Source organism: Emys orbicularis, chromosome 12 (assembly GCF_028017835.1).
Source record: "Emys orbicularis isolate rEmyOrb1 chromosome 12, rEmyOrb1.hap1, whole genome shotgun sequence".
Classification (NCBI taxonomy): Eukaryota; Metazoa; Chordata; order Testudines; family Emydidae; genus Emys; species Emys orbicularis.
Genome location: NC_088694.1, coordinates 5,658,716 through 5,675,712, shown reverse-complemented (window position 1 = coordinate 5,675,712; position 16,997 = coordinate 5,658,716). Strand labels below are relative to the sequence as shown.

General features: G+C 47.2%; 1 protein-coding gene across 1 annotated transcript in view; it reads right to left on the bottom strand.

The window, feature by feature from the left end:
- Nucleotides 1-565: 565 nt before the first annotated feature.
- LOC135886751 (peroxidasin homolog) overlaps nucleotides 566-16,997 on the bottom strand; it is a 62,815-nt gene continuing 46,383 nt past the window's right edge. The window contains exons 13-22 of the mRNA XM_065414533.1: nucleotides 15,242-15,354; nucleotides 10,970-11,126; nucleotides 9,418-9,526; nucleotides 8,156-8,313; nucleotides 5,551-7,054; nucleotides 4,956-5,090; nucleotides 4,041-4,249; nucleotides 2,081-2,195; nucleotides 1,209-1,302; nucleotides 566-661 (exon numbers count right to left, since the gene is read on the bottom strand). Of these exons, the coding sequence (XP_065270605.1) occupies nucleotides 566-661; nucleotides 1,209-1,302; nucleotides 2,081-2,195; nucleotides 4,041-4,249; nucleotides 4,956-5,090; nucleotides 5,551-7,054; nucleotides 8,156-8,313; nucleotides 9,418-9,526; nucleotides 10,970-11,126; nucleotides 15,242-15,354 (2,690 nt within the window). The remainder of the gene's footprint in view (nucleotides 662-1,208; nucleotides 1,303-2,080; nucleotides 2,196-4,040; nucleotides 4,250-4,955; nucleotides 5,091-5,550; nucleotides 7,055-8,155; nucleotides 8,314-9,417; nucleotides 9,527-10,969; nucleotides 11,127-15,241; nucleotides 15,355-16,997) is intronic.

Here is a 16,997-nt window from a genome sequence, read left to right as displayed (position 1 = left end):
AGCCAAACAATTAAGTGGGCTCATTCTGCTTCCCACCAGGCACCACTCCCCATGAACATAGCGAACTGGATGGAGGGCACGGCTTTGGGGTACAGCAAGGATAGCTATCAAGGCTGCTAACACGAGAAGGAGCAGTAGTCCACAGGCTAACAACCATGTACAGCTATTGCTGAGTTACAGGGGAACACAGCTGTACAAGGTATATATAGGAGAGTCCCTCCATCCACCCCCGTCTGTGATCTGAGCTCCCCACATGGCCTTCTAGAGACCCATTTGGGCTGTGAGATTTGGGAGCATCATTGGTGGATAAATTAAATCCACTTACAGTACTTAGAGTGTAAATTCTTTAGGGAAGTGACTGTCTTTTTGTTCTGCCTATCACAGTGGGGTTCCGGGCCATGTCTAGGGCTCCTAGGTGCTATGATAATACAAATAATAAATAGTAATAATAATAATAATAATAATAATCATCAGCCGCCTGGTACCGATCTAGCCTTCCCTGCACCCTCTCCCATGCTGGCGGCCCAGCCGACGTGCTCTGACCTCACATTAGCAGATGGGGTCATCATCTTTTTCTCTGTTTCTCTCCAGTCTTCTTCCACCGTCTATATTCATTAGTGCTTCTATGCCACCACCTCAGCTGACCTTCTAAGGCGTTGACCTGAGACAGCAAGACAAAGATCACATCAGCTGCCAGGTGGGGAATTCTCCAAGCTCCTCTCCCCACCCAAAATTCTGCAGCCTGCACTCCCCAAACTTGAGTGCACCCGGAGATTAGGAGGAGGCTGGTTAACGTTTTGTTCCCACTGCCGAGTGCAATTTGGACATGCCTCTGCACTGCTGGGTCTCAGCTGAAGCAAATGCAGAGGGATACTGAGAATGAGTCCCATTCTGGAGGCACTTCAGAAGGCCAGGCAGCCTCATGGAAGATGCGAGGCTGGACCTCAGGGCTCTGGGACGGAGTCTGAGAAAGGTGAACCCCCAACAGTAATCCTTACCCAGCAAGAGTCTCCTACCAGCCCTGCCCTTCTCCTCCTCTCTCTGCTCTCTGGCTCCTGGGGCTAGCCCTAGTTCCCTCTGCTCAGTCACTCCCACTTCTGAGGGAGGGAACAAGCCACACCCACTACACTTGGCAGCTTTATACAGGGCATTACATCCTGTTCACGGGTGGGTGAGGGGAAGAGCCCCGGTGCCATATGAAATCCTACCTGTTTCCGTAGGAAAGAAACGGTCTTTTCTAGGTCAGCCACAAAGGACTCAAGGTCCTGCTGGGAAGAATGGTCATGGGAAGACTCTTCGTTTCTGTAAGCAGGGGCAGAGAAAGTGAAAACGTTCACTCATGAATTTCCTGGCTGTGCGGGTATTTCAAAGTGTGACCCTGGCTGTACATTCAGGTTCTGTGTTTAATGCTCCTGCTTTTCTAAATCAAAAGGCGTTTACGGGCCAGATTCTCAAGGGTTCAAGAGCCCAGAGTCACCGGCGAAACGTCCGTGCAACTGTTTGCCTAATTTGCACAAGCACTTACCATGACTGAGTGCAACCCCCAAATTTACACTTTGGTGAATGTACATAGTGATTAGATGTGCAATTGCAGATTTTTTTGCGTGTGTGGCCTTAGGCTCCTGAGATTTTGAAAATCTCCCCTACAATGTTCATGATCTCTTGTTTTCATGTGCTCTCACCCGGCGATGACACGTCACAGGGAAAGAGCAGCATACAATACCTGCATATGTACGGTCAATAATACAGGACCCCGATCCAGTGCTCATTAAAATCAATGGAAAGACTCCTACCATCTCCAATGGGCTTTGGATCAGGCTCAGAGTTTGTATTTGTGCGATATCATAGTTCCCTAAACAGCACCGTAACTCGGATCTTACCAGAATCCAGCACTCTATCTAGACAAAACAGTTTATTCAGTCACATATAATTTGATCTATTTAGTTTTGCAAATATCTCTGCAGTCTAGTCCTCAGCTCAGGTTGGCAGATTTCAAATGATCACATGCACGCGCACACAAAAACTGAAAACCCTTGTGACAGTAGAGAAAGGGAAGGTGAAAAATGCAGAGGTACCGCACCTTGGGACGGCAGGGTTGTGCTTAGAAGGGTTTTCTTCTGGGTAGCTGAAGCTGGGAGACCTCTTGCTCCGGAATTGCTGAGAAAGAGCATTGAACTGCCCTCTGGTTCTGCAGTCTGGAGGAAGGGAAAGGAGACTTTGGAGTGATGCTCAGTCTGGAAATCCTGCCCTTTTGCTTGAATTTCCCCTCCCTCCAATCTCCCCACTCAGCATAAGCCTTCAGCGGCCTCTATGCAGCTAGAACAATTACATCAAGCAGTTCTGAGTTGGTGCGTTCCACTGCACAAGCCCATGGAGCAAGAACCTCTCCTGGGCTGGAACACCATTCGACGTAGGGGCGAGAGCCCCAGGGAGCCAGCTCCAGGCCCCGATTCTGAGCGCCGGCCCCCACTGCCACTTAGAACTGCAGCCACGGGTGCCAGTGGAGGACTGACGGCATTGAGTGTGGCTTCACCATGCCCTGACATGCTGGAGGGAGGTGGGCCTGCCGGGATACAGGGCTTGGCAGGGGCACAGCTGCACCAGCAAGGAGGGGTGCCCAGGTTGCAGCAGAAGTTAACTTAATAAAGAATCCGGCCAATGGATTTTCCAGGACATACAATTTATTCAGGGCGTCGGCATCCTTCCCTATGGAGACGACAGACCCAAGTTTGCTCCTTCAAAAGGTCCCTGGTGATCACTCTGACATCAGGAGACCCAGCCTTCTCTGGGCCGCTCCAGGCTGAGTTACGTTGATTCAAAAGGGACCCAAAGGCCTGACCCTGCGAGGGGCTGCGTTGCTTCCACTCCCCCAGAAATTAGTACCCGTTACGGCACTGGCAGCTCAGTCCCTGACCTTTCAAGATCAAACCCGACTCCTCCAGGACTGGCCTGGGAGCGTGGGGTTTGATTCCCACGCCTGGTCACTTGCAGTGTGTGGAGGGGGAAACAGGGAGTGGCACTGACGGTCTCCGGAGTGAGTCTGGTACGGCCCTCCTTGGCCAGTGTTTGTGACCTGATGCCTTCAGGGCGAAAGCGGGGAAGGGAAACCAGGGCGGCTCTTGAAGCTCAGAGGAGCCGGGAATAATAATCCAGAAATTCTCAGAATTGGCGCCTTCTCTTCCCTCTTGTCTTCTTCCCCTCTTTACTAATTCCCATGGCTTGGCACGAGCCAATCTCTCTCTCCAGCTCCACCTACCAACAGCCCCTCTTGCCCAGAGCAAAAGGCAGCAGCAGCATCTACCTTCCATGGAGACTCCAGCCAGTCCCTTCTACAGTTGCCCACTGTTTTTTAGGCTGCACGTTTTGGGGATGCAATCATGCTAATGCTCAACTTGAACTAAGGGGTGGAATCCTGGAGGCTGCTGGGGATTGACTGGCCACAGGACCAGAAGTGCTAGGATCAAGGGGAAGGAGGAACCCATCATATTTTGAGACCCCTGCCTAAATATAAGCAGGTTGTTAAATATACAGCGTGCATCTGTATTTAATGGTAATAATAATACCTCATTCTTAGACAGTGCTTTTCATCAGTAGATCTCAAAGCATTTTCCACAGGTGAGTGTCGTTATCCCATTTTACAGACAGGGAAACTGAGGCACAGAAAGGGGAAGTGGCTTGTCTAAGGTCACCCAGCAGGGCAGTGACAAAGCTGGGACTAGAACTCAGGTCTCCTGGGTCCCAGTGCAGGCCACACTGCCTGCATAGATATACAGATATTTCTTGTGTGTTTGTACAGCGTCTGGCACAGCGAGATCCCGGTTCATGACAGGGGCTCCTAAGTGCTACAGAAATACCAATGATATGTAATAAGAATGAGCTGTGACTTCCTGCCTGCAGAGGAGTTACGTACATCATAAAACTATCCCTTGTATCTCTTTCAGAGAGAGAGAGAGAGAGAGAGAGAGCGCGCGCATGCATAAAAGGATTCCTCCCAACCTGAACCCACGTGCCGATCGACACAACAGCGGCACTGCGCCCACCTTCGCAGCAGTCCTGCCACATGCGGAGATCAACCGCCGGGATCTCCTCGCAGTTGACCATGCCTTGGGGGTAGGAAGCCACCTGGAACACGTCCCTCTGGAGCTGTCGGACATGGTCGCTGTTGTCGCAGATGATGCGAGCCAGCGACGTCTGCCTTATCTGAGTCACCTGGGCTGGGGTGAAGACTCCAGGATTCTCATACCAAAACCTACAGGGGATTGCAAGCCATGGTGTCACTGAGGCTAACAAGCAGTAATACCGGGCGAGGAGAGGCCAAGATGGGGGGAAAGGCCAGGCAGGGCGGGGGTGTGCAACGGGGTAGGGCACCAGTATTTACATTTCAGGACCTGAGTTTAATTTGTGGCTTAAGTGGACTTGAGTCTGAGGGTCTCACAAGCCTTAAGGGGTGACTACTCAAATCCGACCCTTCCCTAATAGAATCAGTTCCATCCCAAGACAAGCTCAGAATGGCAATAGCTATAGTGTAGTGGGTTAGGATTGTGCCACCCTGGCATTCTTTCTGCAGGTAACCAGAGCGATCAGTGGCACGACTGACATCACATGCACCAAATTCGCCCCGAATTAAGCTCCCAACCCTGTCCCCACACCCATACTTTTCTAGCATTCCCACAGCAGATGACAACTTAAGAACCTTGAAAGTACAATGAAGCCCAAGTGAATTAATCTTTAACTAAGAACAAGATAAGATTCCTGAACTGCCGTACGTCCTTGAGCAGATACACAGAAGGGAGGAGAACAGAGCCTGCCCTACTTCCTTATTCCCCTACCCAAAGAACCATCACAGCCTTGGAACCCAGGGGAAATCAGGAATTGTTCCTTTCATGTCTCCCCAAGAGGAGTGATCTCCCCAAGCAGAATACTGGGGGGTTTGGTTTGACCAGAGATGATGGTACCTATCCCCATCTCTGAGTCTTCGGAACTGTGTTGCTAGCAGGCACATCAATGTTGGTCCAACTCTGGTCCCAGGGACAAGATCTTCCACCATCAGTGCTGGAAACAGGTCAATGTTTTTGGTAGTCCCATATAAACTGCACAGTGAGAGGCAAAAAGAAAAAGATTATCAGAGGGCGGAAAGCAATCTTGGCTGGAGTATTGCTTCATTTGAATAGGAATCTGGGTGCAAGGAGCTCATCTGGGGCAACATTTGGACAGTAACTACTGTGAGCTACCTAGACGACAGAAGGGAGGGCCTAACTCCACAATAAGGAGTAGTAACCCAGACAGACAACAGGCAATTTAGTCCTCTTGGAAAATAGCTACCAGGGACTCAGGTTGAAACCCAAAGAGTAACATACCAATCCCCTGATACAGTACTAGAGGTTGAGAAGTAAGGGATTGCTCGCTTGGAAATCTCCAGGTATTCTAGTTGTTATACCACGGCCATCACCCTGGCTTCTGAACCCCATTGCAGTAGAGCAGATCAGCTGATAGGTGCTAGGGGAGGGCAATACCATTGGTAGACTGATCTCATGGTACAAACCACAGTACCTCCTCAGCTTTTCCCTGATCTCGAGGTTTTTGATCTCGTTCCGGAGGTCTTCAAACTCCTGTGCCGATGTGAGATTGCAGAAGACCCTGAAGTCATTGTATGGGGGGATGCCATGGTCCCTCCCCCGCTGGATGTTGATTGCTGCCAGATCCAGTGAGACAGAGTGCGCCATGGAGAAGAGCTTCTCGGTCAGTTCCATGTTCAGGAGCTCGGAGGGGACCCGCATTTTCCCAGGGACCCCGAACAGACCACGGAGGAGAGGATCAATCCCTCCTTCCTGGGTGATCCTGAAAGGGGAGAAGAAGGCCTTGTGGAGGGGGACGTGGCCTTGGCGAATGGGCTGGAAGGTTTCATTCAGCCGATACAGGACGGGGTTGATCAGCGTGTGTCCGAACCGGAAGGCCGCGGTGGCGAAGGCATTGAGGATTCCAGCGTTGACGTTGGGGTTGTAGCCTTTGTACTCACCCAGCACCTTCATGCCAGCTTCCCCAAGGATCTTGGGGAGCCAGTGTGCGTACGTGATGTGCTGCATTTGGGCGCCCACCATTTTGCGTGCCTCGTGGTAGAGCGTGTCCCCATCCCAGTGGGGATTCAGGGCCCGCAGCTCGGCGGCAAGGCGGTTGTGCTCCCGGAACCAGAGGGTGTGCATGGCTGTGAGGCCCAGCTGCTCGTTGGCCCGGTGATCCCCTGCCAGGAAGCACAGCACGGGGCTCTCGTTCTCGTCCCGCATACACTCAGTGGGCGGCCCCACGGCAAACGGGAGGAGGTGTTTCCCCGAGCTGGGCACCGCCTGTCCTTGTTTCAGCAGCCCTCTCTGGCTGCTCAGGTCCCTCAGCTCCTGAGATTCCTGCTCCGTGCTGCCGTAGACGTTGGAGGCGTCGATGTAAGAGGTCAGGTGGTTGATCTGTTCCCTGGGGTAGACTGAGTTCATCAGCAGGGAGGTCATCCCGCTGCCGCACACGGGGCTGGAGCGGACAAAGAACATGCAGCGCCCGTTCCTCAACCGGGGGTCGTTCTCCGGGATCACGACGGAGAAGCACGGCGGGTCATTGGTGCACACCTCACTGCAGGGTGCCCCGTCCGAGAACCGCGACATGCTGATGGCTGCCACCGTCTGGTCCATGTCATGGTCCAGAAACTGGCCCCACTGCATGAGCATGTGAGTGAACTGGTCGTCGGAGGTGATGGTTTCTGTCCCTATCATGGCTGTGGAGACGAGACGAGGCAGCGGCAGGGGCAGCTCCCTGGAGTCTTCTGCCAAAGAGAAGCCCCGCGGCAGGTTAAAGCCATTCTGGTAGGCCGGCTTGAGGAGGCGCTGGAAGGCTGTGAGGGACGCACCCCACATCGGGTGCTGGAGATTGTTACAGGAGCCATCGTGGGTCCTGTACTGCTTGTGAAAACAGATGTCAGAGCAGTTGGGCGTGCGGCGGTGGGCGGAGCAGCCAGACAGGTTGGCGATCACGTTCAGGTAGTGAGGGGAGACCAGGTCGTTGTAACGGTAGCCTGTGAGGGAACCCCAAAACAACACATTAGAGCATGGCCATTGGGGAGACACACCCTGCCACCCCACACGAGGGCTAATTGGGGTCTGTCATCAGTATCCTGAGGGTGGACAAGGCCAATTTGACCGCTGGCCGGTATGTGGAGTGTAGGGCCTGCGACTGATTGTGGGAGGGTGAAGGAAGAATAGTGAGGTACTGGCCCCATCATGGAATGGTGGACGGAGCCAGGGTTAGGTATAAACATTACAGAGAGGGTAATGTAGGATGTTGTGGTGTCTGGGCCATGCCATGAGTGTGGGCCTGGTTTCCAGTCCCTAATTAGTATGTTTGTTTTGTTTTTATGTCTTTACAGTCATTACAGGGCTGCCATCCGGGCACCTCACAATCTTTAATGTTGGTATCCTCAGAGCAGCCTTGTGGAGTGGGAAGGCATTATCCTCACTTGACAAATGAGGAACTGAGACACAGAGCCAGACCGGAGCTGTGGCTACACTACAAGCGCTACAGCAGCATAACTGCAGCTACTCTGCTTTTGTCTAAACACTTGCTCCAGCAATGGAAGGGGTTTGTCCGCCACTGTAGTAAATCCACCCCCTTCATAGACGGCTGCTAGGTTGATGGAAGAATTCTTTCATTCATCTAGCAGTGTCTACACTGGGGCTTAGGTCAACTTAACTACGTCTCTCAGGAGGGTGAATTTTTCACAGCCCTGAGACATGTAACTAGGCCAACCTAAGTTTGAGGTGTAGACTGGGCCTAAGTGACTTGCCCTAGGTCACCAGTCTGTGGTAGAGTGGGGAAGTGAACCCAGGCCTTAACCACTGGGCTACGCTTTCCACTTTGCAGGGCATTCTATGCTCTTCATGCCTATAGCTGAAAGTTGGATGGAAGATGATGGTCAGGATAAGGGGCAGAGTTAATCACTGGTGTTGGATCCTGGACAGTCCATGTCTCCACTTACTGATATTTAAGTGTTTTGAACTTTTAGTACAATGTTCTGACTTCCCACCTTGCAACAGTCTGGCGTTGCTGTTTTTTTAACTTTATTCTCCCCCTGAATTTCCTGATGTTCTACTGTCGGATCAGAAATAACCGGTCATACCCGTGCCATTCATGTCCACGATCAACCCCTGCTGGACATGGTCTTGGATCAGTTGCAAGGTTCTTTCAAAGATCTCGCCAGCCCGGGCTGTTTCGATGGTGTAAGGGTCCCGGGGGTAACGGAAGAGTGCCAGCAAGTCATTGGGAGTTTTGGGTCGCCTGTTTCAGAAAATTAAAAGTGGGCTACAAGGGATTCTTGATTACTGAAATGAATATTTCCCTGATGTTAACAAGATGTTTCAGGCAACCTGGGTCACAGTCTAGACCTATTCAGGAGAGATATCCCAACAAGTATTCATGTTAGTGATTCAACTGGTCTGCTTGCTAGAGCTGATCAGGAAAGGATTCCACCCCCACCCCAATGAAAAAAAATTAATGAACATTTTCATAATTATTCATAATTTCAAAAATGTTTCAGTTTTTGGCACCTGAACACCATAACATTTTGGTTGAAGGCCAAGATTTTTTTGGTTTTCTTATGAAAACTCCCAAATGTTCAATTAAAATACATCTTCTATGAAATTTCCATTTAATCTAAAGCTACTTTTTGTCAAGAAAAAAGTTCAGATACATATTTTTTGGCCTGCTCCACTACCCCACAATGAATGAAGTCATCTGCATTTATATACTGACTGTGCTGATCCTTTATTTCTTTGTGTACTCTGTCCCTTTGAACAGCTCAAGGTTACAATTCCATTCCTCTTCCAGTTGTATTGTCTCCTACAAAACAGTCTCAAGGGACTTGAGAGATGGGGTTCCTTTGTAAGACAATTCTACAGTCAAATGGGTCTCCCCGTTATGATTTTTTACCCTGCTATCGAGCCTATGGCCTGGTCTACACTACCCGCCTGAATCGGCGGGTAGAAATCGACCTCTCGGGGATCGATTTATCGCGTCCCGTCAGGACGCGACAATCGATCCCCAAATCGACGCTCTTACTCCACCAGCGAAGGTGGGAGTAAGAGCCGTCGACGGGAAGCCGCGGAGGTCGATTTTGCCGCCGTCCTCACAGCGGGGTAAGTCGGCTGCGATACGTCGAATTCAGCTACGCTATTCGCGTAGCTGAATTTGCGTATCTTAAATCGACCCCCCCCTGTAGTGTAGATGTAGCCTGAGTTTACTAACTTGGCTCATCAGAAACCTGAGATGGAATTATAGCAGTGAGGTATAATACATGCTTTCAGAGCATCTCCACCCAATATATTTCTGACCTCCATCTGCTGTCACTTCTGCAGCTCAGATCTTATCCCCAAGCAGCCTTACTTGCTAAACAGCTCAGTGCGCGTTGAATTGATAGCATGGTCCACACTGCTGATGGCTTCCTGTATTGACGTGGCTACAAAGGTGTCGCCACTCCGACCAACGTCCGTGGCTTTCAAGGAATCAAGAGAGAATGAGGAAATTAAATGACTTCATTTTACTTTGGTTTTCCAACCCTGAGAGAACTTGGTGAGACTTTTGTGCATCAGTGTCCACTACAAAATAGAACTTCATTGCCGTGTGCCGTCATAAACAACTTGGGGTAGGTTTGGGTCTCAGTTTGCAGGATAGTTATGAACTGAAATCACTGCCCCAGCATACAAGAGACCACACCGCAGGATGACAACATGCCATCTTAGACCGAGGGGAGCACCTCTGTGGTCTGTGAACATTCGCTTGCATAAGATATCTGAATTTGCTTCAGTTGTAGTTGTCATGTTCAGAGATCTTCTAAAGAACATGTTAACTGACAGGTACGTTCATGGCAAGAGGGAGTTTTTTAACATGAGCCTGTATGCAGGAGTATGCGCTTCAGAAATCTGATTCTAAGGGTCTACACTGCAATCGGGAGGTGTGATTGTATCACGTGTAGACACACCTCAGCTAGCTTCAATCTAGTTACCTTGCTCAAAAATCACAGTGAAGCAGCAGCATGGGCAGTGGCACAGGCTCGCTGCCCATGTACAACCCTGCCTGGGACCCTGGATATGTATTCGAATGGCTAGCCCATGCGGCCACCGCTTCAGTGCTGTTTTTAGTGGCACTAGCTAGATCAAAGCACCTCCTGATTGCTGGGCAGAATCAGACAAACCCTACGTGTTTCCCCTGCCCACTCAAGAACCAGACAATACCTCGTGGCCAGCACGTCACGCCAAAGGTAATCAACCCAGCTCAAATGTGGATATTGACATTGGGAACTGACATGCAACATGCGCTGTTGGAAAACAAGCTACCAACCACGAACAAATCACATTAATTATCCTGTGAGTAATTTCAAACAACAAAGAAGTTAGACAACATCCTAAACGTCTCACAGGCAATTCATGCACAGAGAAGGAGGCTAAATTAATCTAATAAATGATTGGCTATGCACGCTATTCACCCCTGCGTGCTTGAGAAATGCTTTTAAACCGCCCTTGCTTTGCTTCCAATTTTTTCCTCCTCGATTCTTCCCTTCCCTCCAAGGGTTACCACGGTGATGCTTAACCTGCGGTCTGATTGACAGATGAGTGTTACCTCTCTGGCTGTTATTCTTTACAATCTCTGCTTCTCCTACCTTCTTACACAAAGCAGTAGTGTGAAAAATGGAGAACGCCTCCCTTCCCCCAGTGGATTAGGGTTGTAAGCAAGCATTTAATAGCTTGTCATTGTATTGGCAGAGCTGTTCTCATTCTCCCACCCTTTGCAAGCCTGGGTGTCTGAATGACCTGCCCATAAGGAAGCAAAAGGAGTAACATAACCGTTCTCTAAAAGTACAGGCATCCACACAGGAAATATGTAAGCAGAGCAAGAGAAAGAGAGAACCTTGTAAAGATAAAGCCAAGGGACACTGTACCAGTGATGGTCAGCTGCATGGTGCTGGACGTGAATCCAAAGGTATTCCTGGCTATACACTCATATCTGCCCTGATCAGCCACTCCCAGGTCTCGAATGGATAGGGTCCCATCTCGACTTACATGGAACTTGCCGCTCTCTGTGATCTGAATACCCTCCTGTGGCATGATCAAAAGACAGGAAGACGTTTCAGAGAGAATTCCTCAGCCTAGACTCTGCTCTATCTAGGAAACACACACACAGCTGTCATTGATCGACATGGCCAGCAGATGTCAGGAGAACTCTGTGCAACACAGAAAAGGTATCTGAAAACAAAAAAGACACTAGTCCGTTTCACCCCTCACTGCACCCCCAGCAACTCTTTTGGCTAGTTACACTCTTGTCCGGCTTCCCACCCCCCTCTGCTCCCAAACATACATTGTATAGTTCTGAAGGAACTCAGATATGAAATTGCAAAACTACTAACTGTGGTATGCAACCTATCGCTTAAATCAGCCTAGGTACTAGATGACTGGAAGGTAGCTAATGTAACGCCGATTTTTAAAAAAAGATTCCAGAGGCAATCCTGGCAATTACAGACCTAACTTCAGCACCAGGCAAAATGGCTGAAACTGTAGTAATGAACAGAATTCTCAAACACATAGATGAACATGATGTTGAAGAGTCAACATGGCTTTTATAAAGGGAAATCATGCCTCCCCAATCTATTAGAATTGTTTGGGGGACCAACAAGCATGTGGACAAGAGTGATCCAGGGGATCTAGTGTAGCTGGACTTTCAGAAAGCCTTTGACAAGATCCCACACCATGGGCTCTTAATGTAAGTCGTCATGGGGTAAGAGGGAAGGTCCTCTTATGGATCAGTAACTGGTCAAAGAATAGAAAACAGAGGGTAGGAATAAATGGTCAGCTTTCAGACTGGAGAGAGGTAAACAGCGGTGTCCCCCAGGGAAACAGTACTGGCCCCAGTACAGATAACATATTCATAAGTCATCTGGAAAACAGGGTAAGCAGTGAGGTGGTAAAATTTGCAGACGATACAAAACTACTCAAGATAGTTAAGTCCAAAGCTGACTTCAAAGAGCCACAAAGGGATTTCACAAAACTGGGTGACTGGGCAACAAAATGGCAGATGAAATTCAATGTTCATAAATGCAAAGTAACGCACATTGGAAAACAATCCTAACTATACACACAAAATGATGTGGTCTAAATTAGTTGCTACCACTCAAAAAAGAGATTTTGGAGTCATCGTGGATAGTTGTCTGAAAACATCCATTCAATATGCAGCAGCAGTCAAAAAAGCTAAGAGAATGTTAGGAACCATTAGGAAAGGGATAGATAATAAAATACAAAATATCATACTGCCAATATATAAATCCATGGTACGCCTACACTTTGAATACTGTGCACAGTTCTGGTTGCCTCATCTCAAAAAAGTAATATTAGAGTTGGACAAGGTACATAGAAGGGCAACAAAAATGATTAGGGGTATGGAACAGCTTCCACCTGAGAAGAGATGAAAGAGACTGGGACTGTTCAGCTTGCAAAAGAGACAACTGAGGGGGGATAAGATAGAGGTCTATAAAATCATGACTGGTGTAGAGGAAGTGCATTAGGAAGTGTTATTTACCTCTTCATATAACACGCAAACCAGGAGTCACTCAATTAAATTAATAGGCAGCAGATTTAAAACAAACATAACTAAGGATGTACATCTTCACACAGTGCACAGTCAACTTGTGGAAATCACTGCCAGGGGATGTTGTGAAGGCCAAAAGCATAACTGGGTTCAAATAAAAATTAGATAAGTTCATAGAGAACAGGTCCCTCAATGGCTATTAGCTAAGATGGTCAGGGACGCAACTCCTCTGGGTGTCCCTAAGCCTCTGACTGCCAGAAGCTGGGACTGGATGACAGAGGATGGATCACTTGATGATTACCTGTTCTGTTCATTCCCTCTGGGGCACCTGGCATTGGTCACTGTCGGAAGACAGGATACTGGACCAGATGGACCTTTGGTCTGACCCAGTCTGGCTGTTCTTACAATCCACATATATTCATTCATTTCACATATTACTTTCTCCTCCAGATTCTATACTAGCTTAGAGGCAGGAAGCTGCGATCGTTCTGCTGCAATACAGACATTACAATTTGAGAAGAGCAAGGGATAAGTCTCAACAGGTTTGGTTCAGATGAGGAATCAAAGTTTAGAGGCTTTTCTGAACCTCTAGAGGAACAGGTTCTCTCATGAGATCTCAGACTGTCATGGCCTTGGGTGGGTCAGACATATCCAGTATTAAGAACCCCAAACATTGAGTCAGGCCCACAGAAATCATGAGACTGGGATAAAATCATGAGATCTAAAAGAAATAAATTTAGGGTTTTTGTTCTTTGCCTTCTGAGTTTTGAGCCTTCGATCTTTTCTTTGCAACCATAAAGGCTAGACCCCCTCAAACTGGGGGTCGGGACCCCTCAGGGGGTCACAAGGTTATTACATGGGGGGTCGCGAGCTGTCAGCCTCCACCCCAAACCCTGCTTTGCCTGGGTGTGTTTTTAATTTATAAGTGGGGGGAGGGTTGCACTCAGAGGCTTGCTATGTGAAAGGGGTCACCAGAACAAAAGTTTGAGAACCACTGGGCTAGCAACTTATTTTAAAAAATAAATGAAAATGAGAGTCTCATGCAGTTGCTTGTCTCCAGGAGTTGGGGCTTTGGGTAATAAATAAATAAATACGTAACTGTTGTATAGTGCTTTTCGTCAGCCAATCTAAAAGTAGTTTACAAAGAAGTAAAATGTCAAATATTGAGAGACTAGCAACAGAATCACAAAAGTTGGAGCAGCCCTTCTCTTTGGATTGTGGTGTCTCTTCTTGGCTTTCCAGCTGAAGCCAAGGGATATGTAAGACCTGGTTCTTTTCTCATTTACACTGGTGTAACTCTGGACTAACCACACTGAAGTCAACATAGTTTCGTGTGCATTAAGCTAAACAAGAACAAGGCACCCTTAATTCCAGAGTAAGAGGGTCCACACATGGAGTTATTCAGAAATAACTGCTCCTGTATAGCTCCATATGTAGACAAGCCCTAAATGAGAAGAGTCAGGCCCATAGAATTCAGTACAGCGCCTAACACTATGGGTACTAATCTTTATTGTGGGTCCCAAGTCCTACCATAATACAAGTAATAAACAGCAATAATAAACAATAGGAATAAAACAAACAAACAAGCAACAATAAAAATAATAAAAAGTTTCAGTTCCTATTTGAACTGTACTGCTGTCCCTTCTTTTTCTCTCCTCCCAGGATTCACTGAAGCTCAGCAGATGCTTAAGGAAGACAGTCTGTGTCTGAGAGAGCTCACAATCTAATTAAAATTTAACCTCTTTCACTGCTCCCAGGCCCCAGCCTCTCTGTAGCATTACCTTAGTAGCACAGCTCTGCCACGCCAAACCCAGAGCCAAGTAGAACTGTAATGTATTAGTGATGCAGCCCGCTCCCACCAATGGAGACCCCTGAACACAAGGACAATTTGTACTGTACTAAAATATCCCGTCTTTGGGAGTGTCAAGGATCACTCAAGTCATAGGTTGGTTAAGTGAAGGCTGTTAAAGTGGAAAGGACAACCCATGTTGCCCAGCTATTTGTTTTTGACATATAAAAATCCAGTTGGGAAAACTTAGTTCCTCAAAACCTTATTGTTTTCTATCAAGTGTATCTTCTCCCATATTTACTATGCAAGCTTATTTAAAACCGTGACAGCATTAGGTAATGACTAGAGCTGACCGAATTTTTTTTGGTTAATAGTAAATTCGCTGGAAAATGCATTTTGGGGGGCACTGAAATTATTCATGAATTCCGGTCAAATTTGGTGAAGAACGTCGGCTGATAAACCCCCCCAGCCAACTGAAAACAAAAATTTGGGTAGTGTCGAAATGGTTCATTTTGAAAAAAATAAAAAACAAACTATTTCGAACATGTCATTTTGACTCAACATTTAGTTTTGAAACATTGATTCGAATCAACATCAGAAACATTTCTTTTCTACCCAAATGCAAGTTTTTCATTTTTTTGTTTCAGCAAGAAAAAAAGACAACAACAACAAATTCAGTTTCGTTTGAAACTAACCGAATTTGTTTCAGATATTTTTGGCTCAGCCACTGAACTGGAAAATCAATGATTCACTTTGATCTAGTAATGACACAGTATCAGGAACACTGCAGCATGGGGATTATCAGCTGGGTACAGGGTGACTACGGAATTGTAATTCTCTTACTTTGGCCCAGGTGATGATGGGTCGTGGATCTCCTTGGGCAGCACAGGTGATCACAACATCCTGCCCAGTCTCAGCTACCACATCTTGCGGAGGGTGAAGAAACACAGGGATCACTGTTTAGGGTGAAGAAACAGAGGAATAAATACAAGAAATTTCTTCGTTAGGGGCAACTGTGAGAGGTTTGAGTTAGTAACATTTCACCAGAGAGTGATGATAAGGCTCCCAGACTCCTGTCTCAAACAACATTTAAAGGGACACTGTCAAGTTAAAACATCATCTGCTTTCCTTGTCTCTGTTATTAACAACACTCTCATTTAAATTTCACTGTTCATCTTCTGCTGCTGTTTGTATTTCTCTCAGCTTGGACAATTACATGGTGGATTTCCCCATCACCTGGAGTTTTTAAATCAAGACTGAATCTCTTTCTAAATGATCTGCTCTAGCTCAAGCAGTAATTATGGGCTTGATTCAGAAATTACTGAGTGAGGTTCTCTGGTCCATGTTACGCAGGAGAGAAACTCAATGAATCTATGAATTTACAGAAGCTAGTCAGTTTCTCATGTGATTTTAGTCAGTTTAATTTCCCCAGGGTATGCCTACACTTACCCTGGATCAAGGCTGTGGCGATCGATCCACCAGGGGTTGATTTAGCGGATCTAGTGAAGACCCACTAAATTGACCACAGATCGCTCTCCCATTGACTCTGGTACTCCACCGGAACGAGAAGCAGGACAGTTTCGCCCGTTGACCCAGCGCGGTGTAGACAGTGCAACAAGTCGACCTATGGTATGTCGACTGCAGCTACATTATTCACGTCGCTGGAGTTGCATAACTTAGGTTGACTTAACCCTATAGTGTAGGCCTGCCCCCAGTCTCACCAGGGGCACAATGCTGCAGTGGGCGATGTTTTTTGTTTAAGAAGATTGTTTCCATAGGAATTTAAAAAAATCATGGAAATCCTTCTGTTGTTCTCGTTTTTTGCAAAAGCTCAATTTCAGGAAAATCTAAATTTGGGGTGAAATTTGACCCGGCACTTAGTGTTCAGAACAATGATCTCTCAGTAAGATTTACCACTTATACAGAGTGCCAGAACCAGCACTGCTAGGAAAAAGGACAATTATTTTTCACAGAAAATATCAAAATTGTCATTTTTCAAAGTATCCTACAAAAAATACTATTTTCCCTCCAGTGGAAAAAAACAAAAGCATAAGAGGAAAAAAATGGAAAACCATTTTTGGTTAAAAAAAAATTTTGTTTTCAAAAACTGAAAACGGTTACCAAAAAATTAACCCAAAGCTAATTTTCTTAAACTAAACAATGCCATGTTTCAGGTTTGGTGGTTGTTGAAATACCAGGAAATGTCAAGCCAAATGAAATGTTTCTGCTGGGATTTCCAAAGGAGTCTAAAGCAGTTCGATGCCCAATTCTCATTCCATTATGCTCCCTTGAAAACGTCCCAGCCTGAATGTATTTTTCAGCATTTAAATGTAGGTTTTGGAAGGGCACTACTCAGTGAAAGATCCATGAGGAGCACTAAAACTAACACTCACCAACTAGATGAGCTCTGGTGTAGTCCCTCTCTCCAGTCACTGTCCATGTCAGGTGAGTTTTGATCTGATGTAAACAGGGCAGCTTCATTGACTTCAACAGAACGATGCTGATTTACACTGGCTGAGAACCTGGACTTGTGTATTTCCCCCCATCCTCTAAAGGAACTTTACTATAGTCCCTCTACTCCCAAGGCAAAGAGAAATCC